This window comes from Mauremys reevesii, linkage group 1, assembly GCF_016161935.1.
Source record: "Mauremys reevesii isolate NIE-2019 linkage group 1, ASM1616193v1, whole genome shotgun sequence".
In the NCBI taxonomy this organism is placed as follows: domain Eukaryota; kingdom Metazoa; phylum Chordata; order Testudines; family Geoemydidae; genus Mauremys; species Mauremys reevesii.
In genome coordinates this window covers 280,588,149-280,615,683 of record NC_052623.1, presented here as the reverse complement: position 1 = coordinate 280,615,683, position 27,535 = coordinate 280,588,149, and the positions used below count along the sequence as shown (strand labels likewise).

General features: G+C 40.5%; 1 protein-coding gene and 2 long non-coding RNA genes across 7 annotated transcripts in view; 1 reads left to right on the top strand and 2 right to left on the bottom strand.

Moving 5' to 3' along the window:
* LOC120395350 overlaps window positions 1-14,580 on the bottom strand; it is a 46,082-nt gene extending 31,502 nt beyond the window's left edge. For all 5 annotated transcript variants that reach the window (XR_005592613.1, XR_005592610.1, XR_005592612.1 and 2 more), the window contains exons 1-3: window positions 14,516-14,580; window positions 5,570-5,636; window positions 220-5,411 (exon numbers count right to left, since the gene is read on the bottom strand). This is a non-coding gene — a long non-coding RNA (uncharacterized LOC120395350). The remainder of the gene's footprint in view (window positions 1-219; window positions 5,412-5,569; window positions 5,637-14,515) is intronic.
* A 4,672-nt stretch (window positions 14,581-19,252) lies between these two features.
* On the bottom strand, window positions 19,253-22,676 carry BTG1 (BTG anti-proliferation factor 1). Its single transcript, XM_039504928.1, has 2 exons — window positions 22,346-22,676; window positions 19,253-20,542 (listed from the first exon to the last, which is right to left on the bottom strand). The coding sequence occupies exons 1-2, from the start codon at window positions 22,491-22,493 to the stop codon at window positions 20,178-20,180; spliced, it is 513 nt and encodes a 170-aa protein (XP_039360862.1). The 5' UTR covers window positions 22,494-22,676; the 3' UTR covers window positions 19,253-20,177.
* Window positions 22,677-22,821: 145 nt separating this feature from the next.
* Window positions 22,822-27,106, top strand: LOC120386114. The gene is made up of 3 exons (XR_005589535.1): window positions 22,822-22,958; window positions 25,151-25,268; window positions 26,945-27,106. It is a non-coding gene; the product is annotated as an uncharacterized LOC120386114 (long non-coding RNA).
* The last annotated feature ends 429 nt before the right edge of the window (window positions 27,107-27,535 follow it).

Below are 27,535 nucleotides of genomic sequence, written 5' to 3'. Positions count from 1 at the left end.
ACAGTATTTGGAGACTGAATCCGGTACACAAAATGTGTTTTTTATTTCTTTCCTTTCAAGAAGCACACAAATTGGATACAAATTCAAAGATAATTAACCAAACTCAAAGATAGTTTAGTAAATTAGTGTTATACAGTAGAAGATGCTTAGTAGCAAGCTAAATTTAGTTTGACAATGTTAAACAGAAAAGAATAGCTGCTACCCACAGGGAATACATACCTAGGATTCAATTGATTGACCTCATGTGATTGCTATGCCACATAACTACAGCTGACAGTGCATTGATTTGGCAGTAAATAAGGTGGACCGTTAAGGAAACAGCTTCGCAGACAGCAGTGTGGCACATTCCAAATCCCCATCACAATATTCATGTTGTATATACAGAGAAGAGAAAAAAATAGTTCAGTCTTGAAAGATTCATATGCATAGAGAGAAAAAAACACTAGCTACTGTTTTTAAGGAACTAATTAATAGCCTGATGTGCAAATGACAGTATGACAGAGTTCCAATCACAATAATGCCTCCATCGTAGGGATTTCATACTTAAGAATGGAGGACAGATTATATTGTACACCTTGTTTTTTACCTCCTAATCTAACGCTCACACCTAATTTCTCATACTTGCATATTAAAATAGACAGATATCTAAGAGTAGCAAATAAACACATCAATTCAAAAAATCAAGAGCAGAAACAAGATTATCCAGCAATTGATGCTGCTCTCACAAAAACAGTTTTACTTTGTTTTGTGCCAGCACATTTGCATCAATGCTTTCATCAGAAAGCTAAAGGGGTATGGCTAACTGTTTACTCAGCTCTATTGCACAAGAACCTATTTAAACATTTGCTCAAGTCATGCATGGCTTTAGTCACATACACAATAGCCTACAGACAAAAGGCACAAGAGACAAGGAGCGCTTTATTTATCAAAGTGAAAATAGTATTTCCCTGTGCTAATACACGGAAACAACACAGAGCTGCAGGATATCACTTTAACCTGCTTTGTTTGAGAGAGTTTAATTAATACTTAAAAGCTATGCTACCTGTGTCTGGAGGAAAATACACTGGTTTGTAGGGGAAAAGGTCGTATAAAAAAAAATCTCTACCCATAGAGAATATATTCCTTTGACATGGATTAATTTAAAGCTGTTCCATAATGGCATCGAAATGACACATTTATGTATTCATTTTATTGGATATGCTAGACACAGACACTTAAAATATTGGAAAGAGTGGGCATAAGAAGATGTCACTAAATATGTATTGGAAGGTGAAATTTACCTAGGTGCTTTGGGCCCATATAAGGCCCTATGCACCACTTGCCACAATCCTTAAAGGCCCATTGCACTGGGATCAACCACATCTTTAGTGTCACCCTAAGTGATTAGGAGGGGGGTGGAAATTATAAGATTAGATCCTCACTGGTGTAAATCAACAGAGCACCATTAAAATTGTCAGAGCTCCATTGATTTATGGCAGCTGAGGATACGGACCATAATGTCAAATAAAGAAGGGTTTTTACAAGTTTATCATTGATACCAAGGGCAAGACTGAGGGAGTGAGACAGTGGCATGATGGTACTCTAGAATATAAAATCTTTTCTAAATCTGTTCAGTAGATCCATGTTCATTTTCTGTGCCTCCCCCCATACTAAATGCCTATTTTGTAATAAGAGACCAGTTCCAGGTTAAGCTATGCCATTTACAGGATAGAAGAAAAATGGCAAATACTTCAGTTTGGACTGAGGTCCTGTTTACAGCAAGAGAAGGGAACACACTTTTTTCCCCTTCTAACTACTGCTGGGCTTGAGCTCAACATCTGAAGAACAAATACAAAGAAAAGCAACAATTGTTTGGGAAAAATTTGACTCAGTATTTTTATAATTAGCAAAAATCTAGCTTGCGGTGAGTATAAAATAGCGACACTATATAACAACACTCTGCTATAATGCTTTTCATCCGTAGATTTCAAAGTGTTTGACAAAAGCAAGTAAGCATCATTATACACATTGGGACACTGAGGCACAGAGAAGCAAAGTCATTTGCCCAAGCTCACCCAGCAACGCAATGGCCAAGATAGGTCTAGAACATCTATCTTAAATCACAGTACTCTATCCACTTTCCCACCCTGCCTCACTTAACTATGTGCCAGATCCTCAACTGGTATGAATCTGCATCAGTCTACTAAGTTCAATGGAGTTACACAGATTTATACCAGATAAGGATCTGGCCCACAGTGTTTAAACCTTCAGTGCCAGGAGTGACAAGTTTTGGAGGTAAAATGTCAATTATGTTTTTTTTCTAGTGTTCACAGCTGAGGATCTGGACTTACTTGCTCCACAGACATGAGAGATCAAATTAATGCAAAAAAGTAATAGCTCTTTTAAGACTCCCTGTCCAATCACATGGAGGATGATGTTTGTGTTGGATGCTGACACTTCCCCGGGCAGATTGCTTTTGCAGGACATATATCTAAGCACTGCACACACATACATGCCCCAATCCAAGTGAATATTAATTATGTCTACTGTGCATTCTTGCTTTGTGTTATAAAAATTGAGTTGTTAGAAATTACTTCTAATTGACCCTAAGTTCACCGTGTTTTATTGTCAATAAATTCTTCAGAGTTCGCCCACTTATATGCAGTAATATTTCCAATTTTAAACAGGATAATAATTTATCTTATTTCTAATCAACCATACATCCAAAACAATTTCAATATCAAGCATACTACAATTTAACAAGGCAGAGAAGTATTAGCAACAGTACAATCCTTGAGATATCACTATTGGGCTGGATTGATACTTTTTTGGTTATTCAGATAGGAGATAGAAAGTCCCTTTATTTTACTTTTGCACAAGATGTGCTGCCATTATATTAATCTCAGAGCACTCTCAACGCGGAGCAGAAATGAGCTCATAGAAATTAAAGCATCCACTCAGCATTTATGATACATCACAGAGAATGAAAACACAGGCCCCTTGGAAGACAATGGCAAAACACCCACTGACTTCGGTGGGACCAAGATGATATCCTCCTTAAGCATTTTAAAGCAGTACAAAAGATCTCTCCTGTCTGGTCACATTAACAGTCCTCATTTCCTTGAGGGCTTTAGGGGGAAACTATCATTTGTGGAACAATGTTGGCTTTATGGTTCTCCAATATTTGTGGTGATATTGTCATGTCATTTGAGATACTAACCCCATACTGGAACACTTGGAAAGCATTTTACAAAGAAGGCTCAGATTCCCCCTGGCATGTCAGCTACTTTGTACCTCACCTCTATCACAAAGTACAGTAGTCCTGAATCCTAAGTAACCAGTCACAGAAGGTGGTATGAAGCTGGGTAAATGGTTCCAACACTTCTGTCCCAGAGCCATCCCTGAGGTGAATGTAGTTCTGTAGTAGAACTACAAATATATATTTTAAGATCAAGATCACAAGTTTTCAGATCCCAAACTTCTTGCCTTCAAGGACTTCAATGTTTGCGTAATGTAACTTTAGTCTATTTTAGAAAGTGCCAGGTTATCCACATTCTTCACTCAAATCCCAATCCAGCTCTGTACATTGTGTTTATCAAAGTTGGGCTGCCTTTTTCTTCCCATGTGACATCTACTTGAGTTCAGGTGGGTGGACATAACCATTTCATTTTTTAATACCTTTATATCATCTTCTTCTCTAAACTGGAGCTTTTATAAATAATCATTCTGCACAGATACTGATAAGAGGTACCAGTTCCATACACTAAGAAATTTGTGGAAATATTTCTTAAAGAAATGCTGGTCAACCCTATTTTAAATACTGTGTTTTTTCTGGTAGGTGCCTGATAGCACAGAAATAGCGTTGGAAGCATTCCCACTGTAATGGATCATTGTAGGGTTGAAGGAGAGTTTCTACATGTGCGTGCAGCACTCATGTAAACATACAAGTTCTCTCTCTACTTAAGAAGATGATAATAGATCCTGTAATATCCCTAGGCTTTATTTAAAATATTGTTCCCTGGGATAATTGCACCAGGCACAAGTAGTGAGGAATGGAAAAAATAAAATAATTCACATGGTCACACAAGGAACATACAACCAGAGCTGACCAAGACACAGCATAGCACAGGCTATTAACATTCTCAATGTGCAGTCGAAGTGAGAACATACTAAAAATACTGAAATATACCGGACTTTCGCTAGAACATGAGATTTGGGATCCATGCACAGTACCGCGTTAACATGGGGACCGCGTTATAGCGGGAACTGCATTAAAATGAATTGCAATTAATTAAATTAATTGCAATTAAATTTGGGATCCATGGCTGCGACTGCATTATATGCGAATTCGTACTATATAGATGCGCATTCTAGCGAGGGTCTGGTTTAATATGGATTCATAGTAATTGATTCATAGAGTTTAAGCCCAGAAATGACCATCTAGTTTTACCTCCTGTATCTCACAGGCAATTACTTTTCACCTAGTTACTGCTGTATTGAACCCAATAACTTGTGTCTGGCTAAAGCAGCTCTTCCAGAAACACATGCAGCCTTGATTTGCAGGCAACAGGAGATGTAAAATCTCTACTTTGCTTGGTAATTTGTTCCAATGGTTAATCAGACACACTGCTAAGAATCTGTGCCTTCTTTCCAAGTGTAATTTGTCTGGCTTCAGCTTCCAGCTACTGTTTTTTGTTATGCATTACTTTGCTTGATTAAAGATCCATTACTATGCAGCATTTTCTCCCTGTGAAGGTACTTCTGCACTGTACTCAAATCACACTTCAAATATTTAGATAATCCCTAGGCCAAATGGCTCCCCAGGCAAGGAGCATCTTCAGCACCCTCCCCCTCCATTTGTTAAATTTTTGAATACCTTACGTTTATTGCATTTGTAGCCATTTCATGACTTTGATGCACGATTTGCATGCATGACTTATCCCTGTCATATAAGATGATACATTTGCATACTAGGATCTGTAAATCTGTGTTTATCCATGCCATATATAAGCAAATACAAAAATTCATTTCCTCTAACCTTATAGAAACTTTTTAATTTTAAGACTAACTGAAATGTACTAATATTAAGTCATCAAACATTATGTGTGAAGCTTGGTAAAAGTAGTAACAGTATTTCTTTTATATTGTTGCATAGATAGGGGTTTGATATATATCTCTAGTGTGTCATTAGTCACTGTTTTAACTCTTCAAGTCTTGAAACACAAATACACTTTCACAATTACACAATAAAATGAGGTTCACAATATCATAGCTTCATTCTTATATCTCACTCATTCGTGATCCCCCACCCCTTATATACCTGTGAGGGCATGGCTGACAACATTCTACGAGGTTCAAGGAAAATATAATTCTCAGAAAGTCTGGAAGGTTCCACCACATTCCACAAAGATCCAGAACATTCTAGGAGGTTACTGAAAAATGAATCCACATACGAAACATTTTACTTCAAACATTCTATTTTCCCTTTTGTCGCTAATAACAAAAGCAACAGTCCTGAGCCTAGTGTCCTAAGTGGTCACCTGGGTTGCCTGCCATTAAATCTGACCCTGTAAGGGCAAGTCTACATTACCTTGCTGGAGACTCAGAGCTGCAGACTGGGTGGGGAGTAGGGTTTCCAGTTTTGGTTGGACATATTCCTGGAGATTTAATCACGACATAATCTTTAATTAAAGATTAATCTTTAATTCCTGGAGACTCCAGGCTTATCCTAGAGGGTTGGCAATCCTAGTGGGGAGTCCCCCACATTTCCCCCAGCCTCCTGCAGTGGAGAGGGGAGCTGCAGTCCAGATGCTGGGGCTTTTCACAGGGAGGTAGGTGTGGGCTTCATTCCTTGTTCCTATATGTATAGCTTTGCATTTGGCTGTATTCAAAATACATTTTGTTTGAATGGGCCCACCTTACCGAGCAATTCAGATCACTCGGTGTGACTACCCTGTCCTCTTCATTATTTACCACCTTGCCAAAACTTTGTAGATGACACAAAAAATATTAGCAGTGTTTTTATATTTACTTCCATATCATTGGATAGTACTGGATTTAGTAGCGATCACTGGAGAACCCCACTGAAAGCCCCCATTGAGTGATAAGTCCCCATTGCTAACTACTTTTAAAGATCAGTTAGCCAGTTCTTAATTCATTAATGTGCACTTTATTAATATTGTATAGTGCTTAACTTGACATAGATATTAGTGCCAGAAAACCTTTGTGCATTGGAGGGTTTGGGGCCTAATCCTGCTCCCTTTGATATAAATGAGGGTTCTGCCATTAATTTCAATGAGAGCAGGAGCAGGTACTTACTAGTCTCAAACAAAAATTTAAGCTTGATTCTCTAATGTTGCTATTAGTACAAGGAACTTTCATTTGCAATAATCAATAGTGTTCATTCCCATTAACAAAGAACACTTGGATCAGTTTTACATAACTGAGTCATAACTAATCATTATAAAGGCATTTACTGGATTTGACTCAAATGCTGCACTAGAATTTAGAGGCAGGGAAATCATACCAGAACTGAGTAGCAACTGATTTCTGGCAGAAAATGGTTCTTTTATTCAAATTACATCTTCCAAAATAGAGTTCAAGCCTTTACACTAGATAATTTCATTGAGTTTGAACTAAGAATGTCAAGTTTTAAAAGGTAAACAAATGGGTTATTTCCAATTTTATTAGTAGTTTACAGTTAGAATAATTTCACCCAGTTGGCAGCATTATTACAGTGCAAAGATATACTGGTACAATGTTTCTTGTGCAGTTATTGTCCTGAATTAGCCACAGCTCAGGCTCAAGTGAAGTGTGATATTTAACATTTCATTTTGCAATAAAATTTGCAGCATAGGATGTACTGCAGACAAGCTAAAGCGCAGATGAAATAAGCAAAGGAAATGGAAAAGAGAAATGTTGCCTCAATTAAATGTTTAGATGTGAAACAGTCTGCCACATATTTAAGTGTCAAGCTGAGCTCAGAGCATTTTCCTGACACAGACTGACATTCCACCATCACTGATCTTAAAGTTCTGCCCACCACTAAGTAGGCAGATAAGTAGCAATAAAAGGAAACTTCTATATATAGTATATTAAAACTAAGGTAAAGAGGGAGTTCACCACACCTAAAAGGACACATTTAATATCTATTTAATATCACATCTATTGCCCTCCTCCCATTCCGGTGAGTCTGCCTGTCCTCTGATACACTGAATTAGCATTTCTGCAGTTCTATGAGAGAGTTTTGTTGCAGGAGCTGCCAATGTAGCATGGGCAAGCATCCTGGATTAGTAACACTGGGAATAATTTAAAACATATTGAAAGAGTATCAGGGTAAGTCTGAAAAAATGTGCACCCACCCTGTCATATGTAAATTAAAAGAGGACAATGATTGTGATACTTCTTACCAAAACAATTTAAATGTCTCCCAATCCACCGATAACATCACTTAACATTTAGATAACTGTTTTTAGCAGTGGATCTTAAAGTGCTTTACAAAAATATGGGTAAATATTATTTCCATTTTACAGATAGGGAAACTAAGGTTATATGATTTACTGAAGACCACAAAGCATAGCAATGGCAGAACTGGAATAGAACCCAAGTCTCCTGACTCCTAGTGCAGCATGATATCCAGAGAACTGCAGAGCACTTTATACAGTATCTTTTCAGTATGTAAACGTGATTCTGCTCTGAAAATGACTGCAAAAATGGCAGCTACTTACTCAACAAGGCTGGTCCATGTACGTATTCAGAGTCATAGCCATTCATTTTAGTGACTACAATATGTTTTCAGTGATTTTTTTACTCCTCTAGGCCTGCAGGGCCAACTGAAAGCAACAGAGATTCTCTTTCACCTAATGCATCATCAGCAGAATAGTTTATGTGTCTATCAGCCACACCTGTGAAAGCCCCACTGAATGGTTGCACAGGTGTGACTCAGGGCCTAACTTGGTTTGCAGAACAATTATTACTAGTCATGAGATGGAAAGAGTCCATTCAAAGCCTAGGCAGCATTTTCAGGTCTGACAGATTAAAAAAAAAACTAAAAAAAAACCCCCAGTACATTGAATATATTTAATCCCATACATTTAACCATTTGTGCAGTCCCTTTTCAGAGTAAAACTGCACTTTAAAAAGTTTAATTTTCTGCTCACTGAGCCAAAATCTGCCGGCAAATAGACTGGTGTAAATCCATATATAATCTAATGACTTCATCTAAAAGTCACTGCAGATTTACACCAGACAGCAGAATTTGGTTCATTCTGTTTAGGTTGGTTTTATTTACATTATATTGACTATGGAAAAAAAAACCCTGAAGAAAGCATCAATTATTGAAAGAAATCTTCATTTCCTTGCAACAACCATTTTACTGCCTGTAAAATTACAAAGTAGGTTTAAAATATTTTGAACCCTAACTATTCCCATACATGGACCACACTCAGTAGTGAGTCACCTCATGCCATTAAGTGTTCATTTTACTTTTTATAACTCCTGTGTCAATGAAGACCTCCAGATATCATCCGACCATGTTCATTTGCTTGCCAAATGGCAAGTGCCAATCTAAGAATTAATGTTCTCATGCATAAGCTGTACAGAGTGTTTTCAGCTGTTTCCTACCATTTTCCAATTACCTTTGATGACATTGGACATCAGACTTGCATCTGAATCAAAGCATAGAAGGCAACTTTCTCATTCTAAATAAAAGATCTAATACAGTGAGTTTTCTTGAAGGCTTGGTTAAGTATAAGTTAGTACCTGGGTCCAAATCAGTCTTCCGCAGGGGAGTGTCCTACTCTATTCTCCTTACAGAGGGACAGGATGCGTAGCCTACAAACTGCATAGACCATGACAATCTGTGGAGAAGTCCACTGCTGACCCTGAGAGCATGCACAGAAATAACCAGCTACTTTCCACAGTGTTTTCTGGCATCATCACACTCCCATACACAGGGCTAACTCAGGAAACATGTTGCTAGTAATTCCCCCTACTACATCCACTGTATTTCCATTGGGTTGCATGAGGAGTTATGCTGAGCAGAACAAGCTGTTCCTCAGTTTCTTTTATCCATCTAATGTCCCTCCAAACCCACAGAGTCACGGGGGGGTTCACACTAAACAGGCTCCACAAGCTCCCAGGGAGAGGGAAACAGGCAGAGCTGCCTTGCTTCCCTTCTTTTGCTGTTTTCAGGACTTTTAAAATGAACATTACATGAGAACAATTGCTGAATTCAGAATACTAAGACAAGGACATTTGGAGAAGCTTCTCAGAAATGTTAAACTGCTAACATCCTTTCTTTTTTATAGGAAGCTATTTTAAGAATTGTACTGCTCAGTATTTTAAGTAGCCTGAAAGGTTTTGAAATGTTAGCACACTGGTGGATCGACACATTATTTAAAAAGCAAAATCAGCTATAATGAATTGCCCAGAATAATTTCCATTCCAGAGGGTTCTTTTGTTGAAATCATTAGCCATGAGGTTCTGTGCTTCAATTCATATCAAAGCGCTCAGATGGAATTGCTACCTTGTAAATCACTGCAGCTCATCTCTTATTCTATATATTGACCTTGTGTCTGCAGCCCTACATTGGATCCATACTGTCTGCATCTACATCTGGAAAGCAGACTGCGGAGAATCTAATCACTCAAGAATCTAAGACCAACAAATCAGCACTGTGATTTCTCTCTGACTTGACTGACATACAGTAACAGTGGATGCAGTCAAACACATACCAAATTCAAGGGGCATAAAGTGGGATTAACCACTGAACTGTGAATGTGTAAAATCAGTTTCACAAACTACCACTCATGTCCTATTTAACAATTATATAGCCTGAATATTGCAAACAGAGCTCCACATTTGTATACATAGTATGGAGCAGTAATGTGAAGCTTGAAGATTCCTAGAGAGTACACAACTTCAAAACTAAAATTTGTCAGGCTCATTAGTTTAGGAGCCTGAGGCAACATGGCTAACGGTAAATGGAAACTATCAACAGACAAGAATGAGAGGGAGGCAACTCAGAGGTTTTCAAACTGTAGGGTGTGCCTTCTCGGGGTAATGCTTCTGGGGCAGGGGACGGGCACAATGTGATTATCAGGGGGCTCGAGGACCTGGTGTGAAGTAGAACATTCACACATCCAGGCTACTTTCTGTTGAGCTGGCCGAGGTAGCACCTCTCTGCATGCAAGAGCAGTGGCATCAGCTGGTATACACTGGAAGGCCTTGTCTACACTGCCACTTTACAGAGCTGTAACTTTCTCGCTCAGGGGGGGTGAAAAAACACCCCCCTGAGTGCAGCAAGTTTCAGTGCTGTGAAGCACCAGTGTAGACAGTGCACCAGTGCTGGTAGCTACTCCTCTCATGGAGGTGGGCTTTTTTACAGAGCTGGGGCCGCACCAGTGCTTTAACATTGCTAGTGAAGACATACCCAAAGGTTGCCAAGGGAGGGATTGGAGATCAAGCCTGCTCCTGGCAGTGTCTGTTACTACCCTGCTCTTCCACCTCACACCCCATCCCACACACAGGGTGACCAGATAGCAAGTGTGAAAAATTGGGACACTTTTTTTTCCCCCAAGAGGAGGGGATTATCGTTGCCTATATAAGACAAAGCCCCTAAAACTGGGACATCTGGTCACCCTCCCTGCATGTGATGCTGAGCTGGTAGCAACAGGCTGTGGCCTGGGCAGCAGCATAGAGGAAGCAGCTGGAGCCAGCAAGCAGAGTCACCAGGGGTACCTACTGGGTTCCGGGAAGTACACCAGGTGTACCTATTGGGTTCCACTGCTAAAGGACTCCCCCTCCCCCCCAGCCTAAGGGGAGGATCTACAGGACCTCAAAACCCGAGTTTGGGGGACAACTAATAAAAGAACAGGGACAGGAGTGCAGTCAAAAGAAGGGAGCCTGACGAGGACACCGAGCGGAGAACCCCGAACAGCGCCGAGTCACCAGGTGTAGAGAGGTAGGGATCTCAGCTGACTGAGAGGAGCTGGCTGGGGCTGCAGGAAGGACAGTAGTTTGGGAGAATGAGAGCAATGGGGCTGGAGGAAGCTGAGAAGGGTGTTTGGGCACAGGGCTGGGGAGGGGAAACAAAGCGGGGTCATGCCTGGGACATGAATCTCTAAAGGTGGGCACAGCAAAAAAAGGATAGGAACCTCTGCTCTCACTTATCCCATTGCAAATACACCAAAGTACAACAAAAAGCAATAGGACATACTTTGCACCAGCCCCCTCTGGAGTGTGCGAATCTGATGGATGGTCAAACACTATCCCAAGAGCTAAAAACAAAGAAACTGCTATACGTTAATGAGGCTTGTATGATGCTCTACTGTCTCTTACTAGCAGGATTATTTGTCTGGCCTTGACTCATCTCCCAAATCACACACAGGCCAATTCCTTCAAATTTTTATCACAAGTTTCATATTATTTGGTATTTTCCTTAAAGCCCCAGAGCTCCTGGGATCATGATATGAGAATCTCAACTTGCATTTTAATAAAAGCAAACAAGAAACAAGCTTCATCACAATTGCAGAGAAAATCTTGAAAACATGACCGCCTAAAGGTTCAAAAAACAGAAGGCAAATAAAGGTTTGGAAATGTATGGCTTAGAAATAGGTGTTTAAAAAACCCACACGCTCATATTTTGGGGTCTGACTTGTGATATTGGGGCATTTGGGGTGAGCAGTACTGAAACAATCATGTTTAGAGTGAGATAATGATGCAGGGGTATGCACCAATCATTCATTTCAGCACATCCAGTACCTCCAGCGTATAAGAATAAAGTTGGAAGCTTCTCCTTGGTCAATGGCAAGGATTTTGGGGTTCATTACAGTGTCCCTACAAATAGAAAATACCCTCTTTGCCTCACTGAAAAAGCATTTCAGCTTATACCTCTGTCCTTGAACACTGAAGCATGTGTGTTATACTCACACAAATAGTCCCATAGGCGCCAACAGGACTCTTCAAGTGAATAAAATTTAGCATGTACATAAGTATTTGCAGGGCTAGGCCCAAGATTTTAAGAAGGTATAGTCTCTTGGAAATCTGTCTTCCCTGTATTGCCTCTGTAAACTGATAATAAAAGATTACTCATATAGGTTGGAATAGATATAAAAGAGGGACAAAGTTCACCAGGGCATTTGTGTTGAAAAACCTGTCACAGGATTACATGGATTTGATAAAATGGGAGAAATTTGGGACATACCTACGTATAGATAATGCCCATACCAGAATAAGGCACATTAACCACAAGCAATAAGTCTATTCAGTTAATTGAGTTCCCCTTTCTCTTCAAATTGTCCAGTGAGTTTAATGAATAGTGATTTGAAATTGTTTAGATATATATTTGCAAATACCATTTTTCTAGCAATTACTCCAAGTATGTGTTATAACTACTGCTTTGAGTATTCACTGTTGGTATTCTGCTGTTCATGCTGTGTGAAGTCACCCCTCACATGATCTTTATTGTTCAATGATTAGCTGTCTGCCAAATGCAAAGCTTTCAAGATGGCCACACAAACACCCCGGTGTGAACATTCATGCAAATACATATTTGCTTCAAGTGTTCTTCTGCAGAGTATTTACACAAGTATTTGTTACACTGTTTTCTCACACTTGGAAAGAAAAACGCAGATGCAAATAAAATGCATCAAAAGATCCCAATTCAGACTATTTTCCTGTATTCTTCCTTTAGAACTTGGCACCAGACTTCGCATTCATTTTAATGTCATCCTGACTCATTTATAAATTTTGGTACTGCCATTTCCACTGCACAACCTTGCCCCCTATTTTGAAACTTCGGTACACACTGGCCTTAGAGTGATTGCTGGCTGGGGAGTGAGTCTGCAAAATGGAAATGCTAAAGGAAGGGAAGGAGTTTTGTCTGGGGTTTAAATAAAAAGTGCACTGTAGTGCAAGTTACAATTGTAATTAGAAAAGTTAAATCATTTTGATAGCTTGACTTTATGATCTGGGAAAGGTCTCACCCCTGGAAAATTACTAAGTATGGATGATTGTATTTGAACTTTAATAGAAATTAGTCTCTCAGTATATCTACTCAGTGAATGAAGCCAGCCTCGACTCAAGCTGACATTTTACTGATGTTTCAGACAAGACTGCCTGCTGGGAAGTAGAAAGGTATTTCCTGTGTGGTAAATAGGAAATAAGATCTGCCATGTTGCAAGTAGAATATCTTCGTTTTATTTTCAAGTTAATTTTTAGCTTGATATTAAACATTAAAAATGTAAGTTATATTAAAGAGCTAAGGTGGCAAAACTGCAATTGCCCTTAAAATAAAAGTTTTGATCCCATTTGTGTTGGGGTGGGGTTAGGGGGAACTACCCAGTAACCAAACTAGCACCTGTTCCTAATTTATAATTCTTCTGTAAAGTTCACAAATGGGGAAAAATGGATTTTTAATTCTAATGTACAAAGAAGTCATGGAAAGTGTGGAGTGGCTAGCGGTAAGGGGCAGATTAAGTTTTTTTTCTGCTTGTCTTTTACACATTAAGAAATGCATGACTTGCCCACCCTAGAAACCTCTCTGGTGACTTGAGAACCTGTGAAATAATGACATCACTATGACCTGAAAGATGGAGAGATGAAACTATTCTAGTCAGATGGTTTAAAACACTTGGTTTTAGACAGATATTACAAACCTCCAATATCGAACACTTGGGAGGAATGTTGCCTTTAATAAATATTCATCCACTAGGGTATGAGAATACTCAATACACAGTTAATTTCTAGAAAAAAATGGAAAAACTAGCTGAACATATTTTTGTACTTGGAAATTAAATGCCTAGACCTCATACAGCACAAAGCACCAAGAGCATACTAAGAATTTTCCTAGTGCAGCTATGAGCAGCTGATACTGTTACATAAAAATAGATTGGGCATCTAGTAGTAACTTAAGGAGAAGTCGTACCCTTTTCTTACCTCACACCCTTAGCAACTTCTCCTTGCTGCAGCCTTGGACTCTAGTAGCAAAAGCCTCACTGCCCCAACCACCCTCCAGTTGTCTGCCATTTTGTTAGATGCTGCCACTCCTTGTGTGTATGTAAGGCTGCGCCAAAAACATTAAATGTTATTTCCTTCCGCCACTTCAAACTCCCAGTGGTTGAAATGTTTGCTTTTAATAAGCAAATACAATTACTAACACACAAAACAAACTTGCACTGGATTCTAGCATGTCTCAGAGGAACTGCAAGGCCAAAGGTTGGCATCAAGTGTCAAATACAACCACCACACCACCCAAAAACCCTTTCAAATGTTTTTTTGATAAGCCACGGTTAGAAATCAAGTGGCTGATTGCTAGAACTTCAAGATGGAACAGCTATTCCTTAGGTTTGAAAAACAAAAAACTAAACAAAACAAAAAAAACCACTCCAGAAGTCTCCCCCAACCTAGGACTTGGTCCCTGCAGTGCAGCTTTGATTTATGCTGGATTTCCCTGTCTCTTAAGGGTATCATGAGGCAGTTCTCTCTCTGAAATATAATAAAAAATGTCTGTTAAAAAAATGTGGTAATTACTCACCCTGTGCTATTGAATTTGAATACCACTTCTGGCCCCATTTGACCTACAGTACTTTGCTGTCAAATCACAAACAAGCTTATGACAGAATTACCATGGCAAGACTGATGTCACAAATGCAGCATTATGACTTGGCTTCATTATCTACTAGGCTTCAGTAGAACAGAAGCTAGGAGGGAGTGATGCCCTTGTTCAAACACATTTTCAGTAATTAGCAAATGCGATAAAGCAAAGAATTAGCAAAAGGTTCAGAAGGTTAGGCTTTAGGGTCTCTCAGGCTTAAGTTTCTACTGTGAAAATACACTCTAGAGAAAGCACTGATGTGTTAAGAGTATTTCAGGTCTGTCCGTGTATGGTAAGTCAGCCATTTTACTGTTGACCTACTTTATATCAACAATACATAGTTTGCCACAGCATATTCTCCAACTCCAGCCAAAAGAAATTGTGAAACCATACATTAAAGTGCAGTTTCAAAGCAACGGATGTTAATTATACCCTGCAATTTCTATGTTGAGGAAATTAAGTGTCACTGCTAACTCTTGATACAACATTTACTGTCTAAAGTTTGACTTGCTTTTCCAGCCTTTGAAAGCCACTGAATTAACATCCTGCTTCACAATGTTCACTTTATGCCACACTGGAATGTAAATGTAAAACACATGTAAAAACTTCTGTTACCCCAAGAATAGATGTAAATATACATTCCTTTTTAATCCAAATGTTCTCTCTAGTCCACATATTCCACTCCTTAAATTAAAAACATCTTTAAAGTTGAGTCAAATGGCAGCTTTTACCATATACAAAAACCATTTTCCCTTCAAGTCAATAAGTGTACTAGAGAAAACTTTGAAAAAACCCAGTGTGCCACTTGATTTAGGAGCATTCAGCAGTAAACTCAACATAGATGTGCAAAACAGAAGCAATATCCCCATTTTGCTGTACAGAACAGCTTGTTATGCATTAAAACTAAAAAGAGCACAGATTTTAAATGCATATGTACTCAAAGTGACCATGTAAAAAAATGGCACTTTCTTTCTCAGCTGTTCAGCAATAGCTGCTTAATACAGAGGCAAACATTCACTAACCACATCATAGAAATATTAACAGCACTAGGAGTTAACTTGACTCTTTCCAGCTTGCACATCGACAGCTGTTTAAGTTCCCTTAGCCGTACCCACTTGCAGTTTCACTGTCTCCAAATTATGGCGCAAGTTACACCTGCACAGTTTCATTGAAGATTAGAAGTGCACAGGTTTAAAAATACCATTTAACTTTCAGAATCATTATGGCTAGTAATGATGCATTATCCAAAACAGTTTCATTTCCAGATCCCAGAAGAATATATAGTGCTGGTAATTAAGATTTTTTTCCTACTTGTTAACTCAGCCAATTTGATATAGAATCATTGAGGCACAATAAGTGTGGAAGGACTTCTGAATTGGAATTAATTTGCAAATTGGACACCATTAAATTAGACAAAAAGACTGGGAGTGGATGGGCCATTACACAAAGTAAAACTATTTCCCTACACTTATTATTCCCCCCCTACAGTTCCTCACATCTTCTTGTCAATTGCTGGAAATGGGCCATTTTCATTATCACTACAAACAGTTCTTTTTCTCTCCTGCTGCTAATAGCTCACCTTAACAGATCACTCTCCTTATAGTGTGTATGGTAACACCCATTGTTGTGTGTGTATGTGTGTGTGTGTGTGTGTGTAAAAATAAATAAATTTCCTACTATATTTTCTACTGCATGCATCCGATGAAGTGGGCTGTAGCCCACAAAAGCTTATGCTCAAATAAATTTGTTAGTCTCAAAGGTGCCACAAGTACTCCTGTTCTTTTTGCAGATACAGACTAACACAGCTGCTACTCTGAAACCTGTCACATTTTTATAGTAACTTTTTGCTGTAACACAGCACTTTAGGCACCAAGTTATTTACAAACTGTCAGGCTACATGAGAGAACTAGTCACTTCTGACAAAAACTGGCAAGTTGAGGCCTGTCCCACAGACAGCATTGAGGAAAACCCTTATAAAAAAAATCAGTAGAAAAATGGAGATTTAAAAAAAAAAAAATCTTGGCAGTTGCTTTTTATTTAAATGGCTGCCTAACATTAAGGCCCCTAAATCCCTCTTTAGTTACTTAACTGTGGGTCTTAACACAGACCTCATTTTTTAAGTCTTGGTTCAGCTACTAAAGTGGGGTATTCAGCTCTGGGGTAACAAAGGAAAAATTATGTTTAGTGCAGTTTAGTGGCCAGAGGAGCAGCACTGACAGCTCTGAAAAACAGTTGTCTACAGGGAAGATGGCTAGGAGGTAGAAACTGAAAAAAGGAGTCTCAGCTGTGTGGAACTACACAAAAGATGAAAGAGGGGTGGGGGAGAAGAGAGGCACAAGGCAGGAAGGGTGGGAGGATGCATAAGAACCAGAAACATTTGTTATGCCAGGTACACACTAAAAGGCACTTGTTATCATGGGGTAAATAATTTCTAACCTTAGTAGATTCTAACCTGCTTCAATATTAAAGCCAGGCAAATAGTTTAACATTAAAGCTTTATATACAGTGAAACTCATTACCCTCAACACACTGAAACAGAAAAATTATTCAATACTCAACATGGAAGGCCTAGTAATTTAGCTAGGCTACTCATACAAGCCATCCTGAGGTATGCTCTACTCACATTGTCTATTGATATGTTTGTGTTACTGCAACTTAAGCCTGGACAGTTTGTCTTCCTTTGAATGTAAGATGCCATTACAAGTTTAATTTTATCTGCAACATTTGTCCTGTTTGCACTGAAACAAGTTTTAATGGCCTCTTGTAGCCAGGGTTAACTCAAAGCCCTCCAGTATTAAGCTTCCTATGCTCTTATGAGCAAGACAAAGATCATGTCTATAATCTGATCATGCTTTCATAATTTGCATAATGAATGTCATAAATGCAAGCCATATAGCTAACTTTTCCTCATCCTCTTCTTGCTGGCTGAAGAGAAGACTGTTTACAGAAGCACCTGCACATTACACCAAGCAGTTCCATTTGCTGCTCTGTGGTGTAAAGATAGCAAGTTTCAGACAAGTCTTTTCCTACCTTAGATTCACAAGAAACCACCTGCAACATTTACATTGCCTCATCTATTCAGATGTACTAGTGCTGTCCACAGAAGTTAAAATACAAAGGTAAACTTATGTTCACCTTTGTATTTTAATACTTCACTTTAATCTTCCAAATTTTAAGCAGACGGAGCTTTTCAAAATGAATACAGTGAATTTTACAAGTTTGTGTAAATTTCAGAGATGCAAAATTAAAGATTAACACAGCATTTTAAAGCACATCTGCAATTTAGAAACTGTGACAAAACTGCTACTGACAGACTCAAAAGTAAACAGACGCCTCAAAATCCACTACTCGACCAATAACTTACGTGACTTAACTGAGGAAAGCCCAAGTACAGAGTAATGTTGGCACATAATGTTAGATTAATATGTTGGGGGAAAAGGTATTTTAAAGCAATTCTTTATTTTACCATGATCCGAACTTGCATGTAAAGCTGAGCTTCTAAGACAGGAAGTTTTTTTCTGCCTCACTACTCAGCAACAGTTTATTAGAGCAGGGCTGTACTTACAGCCATCAACAAACAGGAAGGCCTAGATTTGGGCTGTTGGCCCTGCATTGGAATCTATTAAACCATGACTAAAATATTGTGATTAAACAGATACGACTACATGTAAATTAAAGCCAATCATCAGCAAGGTTTGTCATAAGTGGAAAGTCTCCAATTAATTTGATTAACCTCTTTTGACAGTAAGTTTAGATCAGAGTAATGATTCTGCCATGCACTTGCTTATCAGTTACAACTTTATGTAAGAAGTGAGACATTACTGGAAGGGACTGAGTTGTGTAGGCATTTTGTTCCATGCTCATGAAACAATGTGCACATTGGATCATGGTTCTGAAAATCATGTCTCATCAACATTTTAATAAATGGCAGTAAAGTAGTATAGAACTTCTCAAGTGTACCTAACCCTTGCAAGATTTTGCCTTTAGTGGGGTGCTTAATTGAACCATCTAACCATTCATAACTTGGAATACACTTTTCAATATGGGCATATCAATTTAGTATCCGTCTTTTTAAATCTGGGAAAGAAAAAAAAATCACATACCTTTAGTTTGCTGAATCCCATACTGATTTATAAGTGAAAATCTTGCTTGCATCTGAAGAAAGTGAAAGGCAACCAACCTTTCTGCCAAGTAGTTAACCTGCTCTTAAGGCTATGGGACATGTGTCCCAGGAACAGCTAATAGAGCAAAGAATCCATCAGGGAAGAATTGAGAACTTTTTTCAAAGGTAGATCAAAATGGACACTTAAGTTTGCTATATCCTCACTTCATCAGGAAACCATGTAAGCTTTAATCCTCTGGATTTATTCAAGTCATCTTTGGTGGGTGTTATTTGTCCCTTTTCCTCATATCCTGGAATTATTGGCCCTGAAGTTATTTCCATATTATGACTGATTTTTAAAAAAAGGTTTTAACATGTCATGTTAAAATACTGTGTTTCCCTAGACTTCCCAAGTGTTTGTACACAAGTGATCTTCATTAATCCATGGCTGTATCAAGTGTTTCCCCAACCGTGTGCCATTGATGTTCCTATCCTTTAGGGTACAGTACCTATTTTACATCTACTGGGAGGATAAATCATTTGCCTGATCCTATATAATCACGACAAGAGATTAATTAAAATGCCAAGATAGGAAACAATTTATTATAGAGAGAAGAAAAATTTCTCATCCAAAATATAGAAATCTGTACAACTTTGCCACAATCAATATACATGAACTGTACAAATTTACACCAGTTCATAATTTACCAAATAAAAGATGACTAACAAAGTTCACAAAATAGATGGTGGTTTGTGGAAAAGACTTTTACCCAATTACATACAAGGAAATTACAAACCAGACCTCCACTTTCTAAAAATAAGAAGTTTACTCAGTCTTAGAAAACTACAAGCTAGCAAATGTACAGATAGCTGGCTGGTGCTAACACCACAGTTCAGACAGTGTCTTTATATGGTCTTTTTTTAAAGCCTGTTGCCATGGCAGATTCTGGTCACTTGTTACTTTCAAGGCCAATACACAATATGAAGTTTGACCATTTTCCCAGGTCATGCTTACAAATTTGTTTTATGTACATTTATACATATTGCAAGTGCTAGGTAAAAGTCAGAAAATTTCCAGTACTATTATGTTTATAACAAGTCTTGTTACTGAGCTGCCAAAAATGTAACAAATTTGTAAGTGTAATAGTGCAAATTTACTCTGCAAGACCAACTGCAGAGTAACTTTATAAATACAGATTTGGATTGAAATAATTTGTGTAAAAATTAAGTAAGATGTCTGGGAGAAACTGAAACCTTCCTTGGACCTCTTCACTCCCTAGCAAATAAAGTGATCATTCTGACTCACAGGCTGTTAAATCACTGAAAAGGTACTGTCCAAACTACGGCACTGTCACTTGAAAGTTTACCACTCTATTGTGTGCCAGATCTTCACAGCTGTGACATGGTTTAAATTCCATAATCCATCCCCAGAGGAGCCCACCCAAAGTAAAAACCAATTTTATCCATCCATTTTAAGGTGATCCATCCATAGACTATATCTTAACCCGATACAGTCATCATATTGTAGTTTTTGGAAGGGCTTGTTCTGCCCAAGAGAAGTTCCTCCTTACAGCTTATTCTGCTGTCTACCATTTGCATGTTGGTGTTATTTTGGCTACCTCCTGCTGGTGCAGCTTCATACAGCACACAGATTGAGCCATCCTCTCCGATACGATAGGAGACTTCATAGGGGTCAACCCATAGAGTGAGTTCACTTGGAAGAAGCCGGAACAGTTCCTGACTGCTCAGTCCAATCCGTTGTGCTGCTTGTCCAATCAGAGGATCCATTTTATGGTTGATCCGGATACAACGGTAACCTGATCCCTTGCATGGCTTTTCTGGGAACCAGTGATGTTTATAATGCTCTACAGAATAAGAAAAAAAGATTGTGCTGCTTAGCTCTAGATAAGAGTGAGAAAGATGTACTATGATTGTCATGTACTCTAATTTTTTTTTACCCATTTCACAATTGACATTGTTGAGAAATTTTATTTTTCCAGCTCAACAAGTGACTAACATTGTCAGAATGTCTAACATAATAAATTGTAAACCTGAAAGACAATGGAAAAACTCAAGATGAGCTCAAATATTTTTGGAGGCAATTTACACTACTTACTGTGATCTCATGTGGCAAGTATTTTTCATGAGTTAACTGCAACTGAGTCATTACTTTTACTCACATTTTTTAAAAAATGATTCAAATATAGGTGCATGTTACATGGAGTATAAGCATGACATTACAAAACCATAGTATCAAGCTGGTTCTGTGTGAAGCATTAAGGAGTTTCAGATATCCCAGATTTACAAATATTCTCAACTTTTGGAGGAAAAATACACTTAACATCTTGAAACATTTCAGTATTATTTTCCCATTGCAAGTACTGCCAATGAAACTATAACAGGGAAAAGCAGACTAGCAATGTTTACTGACAATTTAAAATAAAGACCTTATGTATTTTGAATGTTCATCTTAGTGCATACCTCTCTACTACCTTACTATATCACTTGTTGTCCTAGGGCTAAATTCTTATACCTCTACTCACCACAGTTACCCAAGTAACAGGGTAAGGCCACTGAAATATAACCAACAAGACTATTAGAACTTGGTCCTTGGATCAGAAACTGTATAGGGAAGAAACCACATTTTCCTATGTGGTTGTATAGCACCTAGGACAAAGGACCCTGACTGGTGCCTTTGAAGGGTAGCACAATAGAAAGATGTCTATAGTGCATTTTCTGGAAAATAGGTCCTGAAGGAACCTGACTCCCATTTCTGTAATATTTTCCAGATATAAAAACAATTTTTCTACACTTTACACTTGAAACTGGATGTGGTTTCAGTACCTCACAAAGTGCTGATTTCTTTCAGAGACTGTTATCGGTCTGTGTCCAAACAGATTTTAAACTTAAGAGGCTTCAATTTAAATCTCTCCCCCTTCTCCACCACCTTTGTAAGCAGCCAGGAAAGGACCCTGATTTTCCTTATTTAAAAACTATGTTACTGTATTATAATACTAGCAACCAAAACAAGATACATGATGTTGGTTGACTACATTATCAGGGGTTGCAGCTTTTTAAAAAGCATTCCTGTTTCGGACAAACTCATGCACTGTATAAAACTACAGAGCTTGAAAATGCTAGAGAAGTTTCTTTCCAGAAGCCAGTCGTGTGTCTTTGTCTCACTACAAAGACACAAATTAGAGGCCTGGTTTAGGAACTGAAAAGTGACAAAGGGCAAGGGCTTAAGGGCGGCTCTGCTAGGTACTGGGAAAGAAGCAAGCAGAACTGGGCTTGTAAAAACACTTGGGGGCAAACTGAGCTTCGGGGATGGGGGAATAAAGGGAACCATGGTGGGCCAACAGCTGAGCTTGGGGGGAAGGGATCCCGCGTGGGGAGCTCTGCCCCCCCCCCCAAGAGCTGAGGGGAAGGGATCCCGCGTGGGGAGCCATGCCGGGGGGGGCACTGCCCCCCAACAGGTATGGGGGCGGCTCCCACGGGTCCCAGTATCCAGCTACCACCTCCCTGGGTCGGGGGAGGGGGGCGCAGAGTGACTCCCCCGCACCGCCCAGGCCCGGCGGACGCCGCCAGCGGGCAGCACGGGCGAGGGCGGCTGAAGACGGCGCCCTGCTCGCCAGAGCAGCCCCGGGCCGCGCGGCGCCGCCCCTCACCTGCCAGCAGCTCCTGTAGGCTCTGGCTGAAAGTCTGCAGCTGCCGCTCGTTCATCAGCCCCTTGGTGCGCAGGAACTTGGAGATGAAGCCCACAGCCGCGGCGATCTCGCGTATCATGCTGGCCCGGGTGTACAGGGCGGGATGCATGGGGGCGGCGGGCGCGGCTCTAACGCGGGGACAGGAGAGCAGCGCACCCCAGCTCACATCCCGGGGGGGGCGGGGGCGGCGGCCTCCTCCTCAGACAGGGGGGCGGCGGCAACAGCAGCGGAGGCGACACCGGGAAAACAGCGAGCATCTCCTGCTGCGAGGGACGAGGCGAGCCGCCTCCGCGCGTCGCCTCTTATAGCCGCCGCAGGACGGAAATGGCGTCGGGGCCGGGCGGGGCCGGGAACCCGCAGCCACCAATCCCGCGATCGCACCATTGTGACGACAGTTCGGGAGGGCGGGGTCCGGGGTGGGGTGACGTAATCTGATTGTAAACAAACAAAGCTTGGGAGGCGAGAGGCGCTGGGAGGCGGCAGCTGCCTGGGAACAGAGCGTCTGGCGCTGAGAGCAGCGGGGCAGCTGCCGCCTGGGGGAAGGGCCTGTGCAATAAGTACATAATCTATATATGTAAGCTACAGCTGAACAAAATATAGGCATAGACATGTCAGGACTTGTACCTCGAGAGAAGGGCTTAGGCAGCGAGACTAAATGTATCTGAGCATGCACATTTGTGTGTACATGTGTGTAAATAATGCTGTATACAAAGTGAGAACTATCCACACACACAGTACTATGTCTACAGAGTCAAGTATCAGAGGGGTAGCCGTGTTAGTCTGGATCTGTAAAAGCAGCAAAGAGTCCTGTGGCACGTTATAGACTAACAGGCGTTTTGGAGCATGAGCTTTCGTGGGTGAAGTGGGTATTCACCCACGAAAGCTCATGCTCCAAAACATCTGTTAGTCTATAACGTGCCACAGGACTCTTTGCTGCTATGTCTACAGACAGGCTCATACCAATCGAGTATAAATATACCTACAAGGAAAATCCTCTGTCCACAGACAATAAAGAATTCATACATAGCTCAATATCTGTATATAGCTCTGTATCTAGTAAGAGAAATATCTGCCTACACACATAACACTATAGATTCACTACTTGTATGCAAACAAATATCTGTACATATAGAGAATATGTATGTAGACAGATACAATCTCTGTATACACGTATGCACAGATATGCAGATATGCTAAGACATATGTACTCTACATTATCTATGTGTACATAGTTCTCTATTAATACATTCATATGTAGCAATGGAAATATCTACCCAGGCAATATAGATTCAATACATGTACCCAAAGAGGTGTTTGCATATATACCGATAATGTACATCTGTCTAGAGAGAGAAACATCTGTTTGCACAGACACATAAGCATGTATTTAAGATATGTACAGAGAGAGGTGTGTATTTAGATAGTGAACAAATATACACCGAAAGTTAAAAATATATGCATGTACACACACCCTTGAACTGTGGCCATGTTTATTGGTTATATGTCCCTGTGTTTTGATAATTAATAATGGTTGGTGTGGCTTTTCTAGTTTACATTGTATGCACAAAACTATATATAGTACAAAACTATGTAAATTAGCTTGGGTGTAAAACTGCAAATTGCTGCTGTGAGATTCTATAATGTTTAGGAAAAGCTGTGTGAGTGAGTGAACTATGTTGTAAGGCTTGGTAGTAATAGTATATAGAAAATACACAATTTATGTCTGCATATGTGTGTTTTGTATTATATTTATGGTCAGAGTTAAGGCTTCCTATTGTTTCTTTAGGATAGGGGTTGGCAACCTTTCAGAAATGATGTGCCAAGTCTTCATTTATTTCACTCTAATTTAAGGTTTCGCGTGCCAGTAATACATGTTAATGTTTTTAGAAGGTCTCTTTCTATAAGTCTATAATATATAACTAAACTATTGTTGTATGTAAAGTAAATAAGGCTTTTTAAATATTTAAGATGCTTCACTTAAAATTAAATTAAAATGCAGAGCCCTCCGAACCGGTGGCCGGGACCCAAGCAGTGTGAATGCCACTGAAAATCAGCTTCTGTGCCGCCTTCGGCACGCGTGCCGTAGGTTGCCTACTCCTGCTTTAGGATGAGACCAGAGATATGTTGGCTGTGGGTGGTACAAGAAAGGTAGTTGAGATAGAAAGGGGAACTAGTTAGTGTAGTATAGACAGGCAGTTGAATGACTTAAATGTTTATTTTGTGCTTTTTCCAGTTTGTGCTGGACCATTGGAGGAATATGCAGTCTAGCAACCTGCAACCAAAATTAATTGTATTTTGTTTGGATTTCCCAGCTTTTTAAACAAACATGTACCAGTGCCAATATTTATTCACATTTATAGCTGTTAAGGTTGATATGGATTATCTCTGATTGATTGCTTTCTTGCAGAGGCCCAACAAACTCCCACCCCAGTGTCCCCTACAGCCCCTCTTCTGGCCCCTGAAGAAATACACTCTTCCTTAAGTCCCCAGTTCTCCATCCACACATCTGGACTATTATTTAATAGAGTAGTGGCATTCCCAAGCACCTAGGAACCCTGGGCATGACCCAGGACACTATTGTGCTAGGTGCTGTACAAACACAGAAGAAAATGATGGTTTCCTGCCCCAAAGAGTTTGTAATCTTATAAGAAAGGAGACAATTGATGGAAACTGGCAGGCAAAGGAGTACAGGGAAACAATGAGACAATACTGGTCGGTAGGAGAGGCAGTGGTCTCAGCATAACAGTTCTCAATTTTTTTTTGTAGGCATCATGGCAAAGGAGAGTTTCAAGGAAAGTTTTGAAAGCGGATAATGAGATGGCTGTGCAATGTTAATGGGGAGCTCCTCCCAAGCATGTGGGGCAGCACAAGGGATATTATGAAGGTGCTTGTTTGAAAATTTAATAGGTGAATGATGGTGGCTGGCATCACTGGCCAGCCAGAGATGGGGGTCAAAATTTCTGTGCTCTACCACCCTGCACAGCTCTCCAGACACTCACATCGCACTATGATATGCTTTCCCCACTTATCTTTGTTCCCAACAGTACCCATTGCTTCCATGTCCCTTTTTAAAAAAAAAAAACAAGAGGGAAAGGGAGATTGACATGTTTTAGTCACAGTTGGAGTGACCTAGGAAGGATAAGGGCCTGGGGACTTTGCATATTGGGCCTCCCTCCTTCCTGGGGCAGAGAGGGAGGAGTTGAAAGAGGGAGAGTAGCTCCAAATGGCCCTCCAGTCTACCAGAGATGGCAGTTTTGTTAAGATCAGAAGATCTGATAAGTTTTGGATACATAGTTTAGTTTCCTTGTTGGCATGGTAGTTTTAAGGCCCCTAATCAATTACAGTCACTGCCACTAGTACTTACAGCTTTTTTGCCGCCCCACGTGGCAAAGTGGGGGGGGGGAGATAAAGCCCCGATCGGCGGCACTGCCGCTTCATTCTTCTGTGGCAATTCGGTGGCAGGTCCTTCACTCCGAGGGACCCACTGCTGAATTGCCGCCAAAGACCCGAAGACCCAGACGTGCCGCCCCTTTCCATTGGCCGCCCCAAGCACCTGCTTCCTTCACTGGTGCCTGGAGCTGGACCTGATTGTCAAATATTCAATAATAATGCGGCACTGCCGCTTCATTCTTCGGTGGCAATTCGGCGGCGGGTCCTTCACTCCGAGGGACCCACTGCTGAATTGCCGCCAAAGACCCGAAGACCCAGACGTGTCGCCCCTTTCCATTGGCCGCCCCAAGCACCTGCTTCCTTCACTGGTGCCTGGAGCTGGACCTGATTGTCAAATATTCAATAATAATGAGTCAGCCCTCCCTCTCCCACCTAAATATGAGATTAGCTTAAAGATCATTATTAAAAAAAAAGAATTTGGGTTCTTTCTAGGGTTGCCAACTTTCTACATGCACAAAAATGAACACCCTTGCCCCTCCCCTGCCCCACCCCTTCTCTGAGGCCACACTCTCTGCTCAGGGGATCAGGGCAAGAGGTTGGGGTGCAGGGGGGTGAGGGCTCCAGCTGGGGGTGTAGGCTCAGGGGTGGGGCTGGAGATGAGGGGTTTGGGGTGTAGGAGGGTGTTCTGGGCTGGGACTGAGGGGTTCAGAGGGTGGGAGGGGGATCAGGGCTAGAAACCTCCCCATTTTAATTATAGACATTTTTTTTGCATCGAAATTGCTCATTTTTAATCCCCGCCCCCCAGAGAAACTTTGAAATTCAGACTGTTTCTACTATCTCTAGTATATATATAAATAGACATATGTAGAGGAGATGAACTGAGGTATATGTGCATACACAGCAAATCCATTAATCAAGAATGACTTCTTAGGTGGACTCTACTTACACAGAACTGCAGAGTGAACTCATTTGTCAAAGTGCTTGACACTTGACCATACATAGGGTTGGTACCTGTGTCACAGCCCTAATCTGCTGCCTCTGTGCTCATAGTAGCAGTTTGCTGTATTACCTTTGCTGCGAGCTAATTGGACAGCCTGTAGATCTTTGGGAATCTGCGGCACTCCTTCCTTTCCCTGCTCCTTCTTCAGCTGTCTCCTCCTTCCTTAGCAGATCCAGACGCAAAGACTTCAGCAGGGGAGACGTTTGGCACAGTCAGGCTGCAAGCCAGTGACTCAATTGTGATGGCAGGGCACTGTTCCTCCTGTGTGATCATCTGTAACTTGGGAGGGTTTCTCAGTTCTGCATCAATAAATTGGACCATACTTTGGATGAGGAGGGTAAAAATAAATATTGAACAGCTACCCCATTCACTAAGTACAGTCCACCCTGTGTACTGACTGAGATAGGGGTCCTGTAGGAAAACAGTGCACAACCCTGAAATTAAGGACTGTATCCTAATGCATACATACAAGTGGTATGAATTAAGATTGTCTAGCAGGGCCGCCCAGAGAATTCAGGGGGCCTGGGGCAAAGAAATTTTGGGGGCCCCGTCTATAAAAAAATTGCAATACTATATTCTCCTGGGGGTCCTTGCAGGGCCCACAGCAAATTGCCCCACTTGCTCCCCCCCATGGGCGCCCCTGGGAAAAATAAACCTTCCGCATTTCAGCACAAACCCAGTTTTGAGAAAACTTCTTTACAAGGTATCACTGGTTCTCAGCATCAGCTAGTGCTAAAAGGCACTAAAGCTCATTAAAAGGG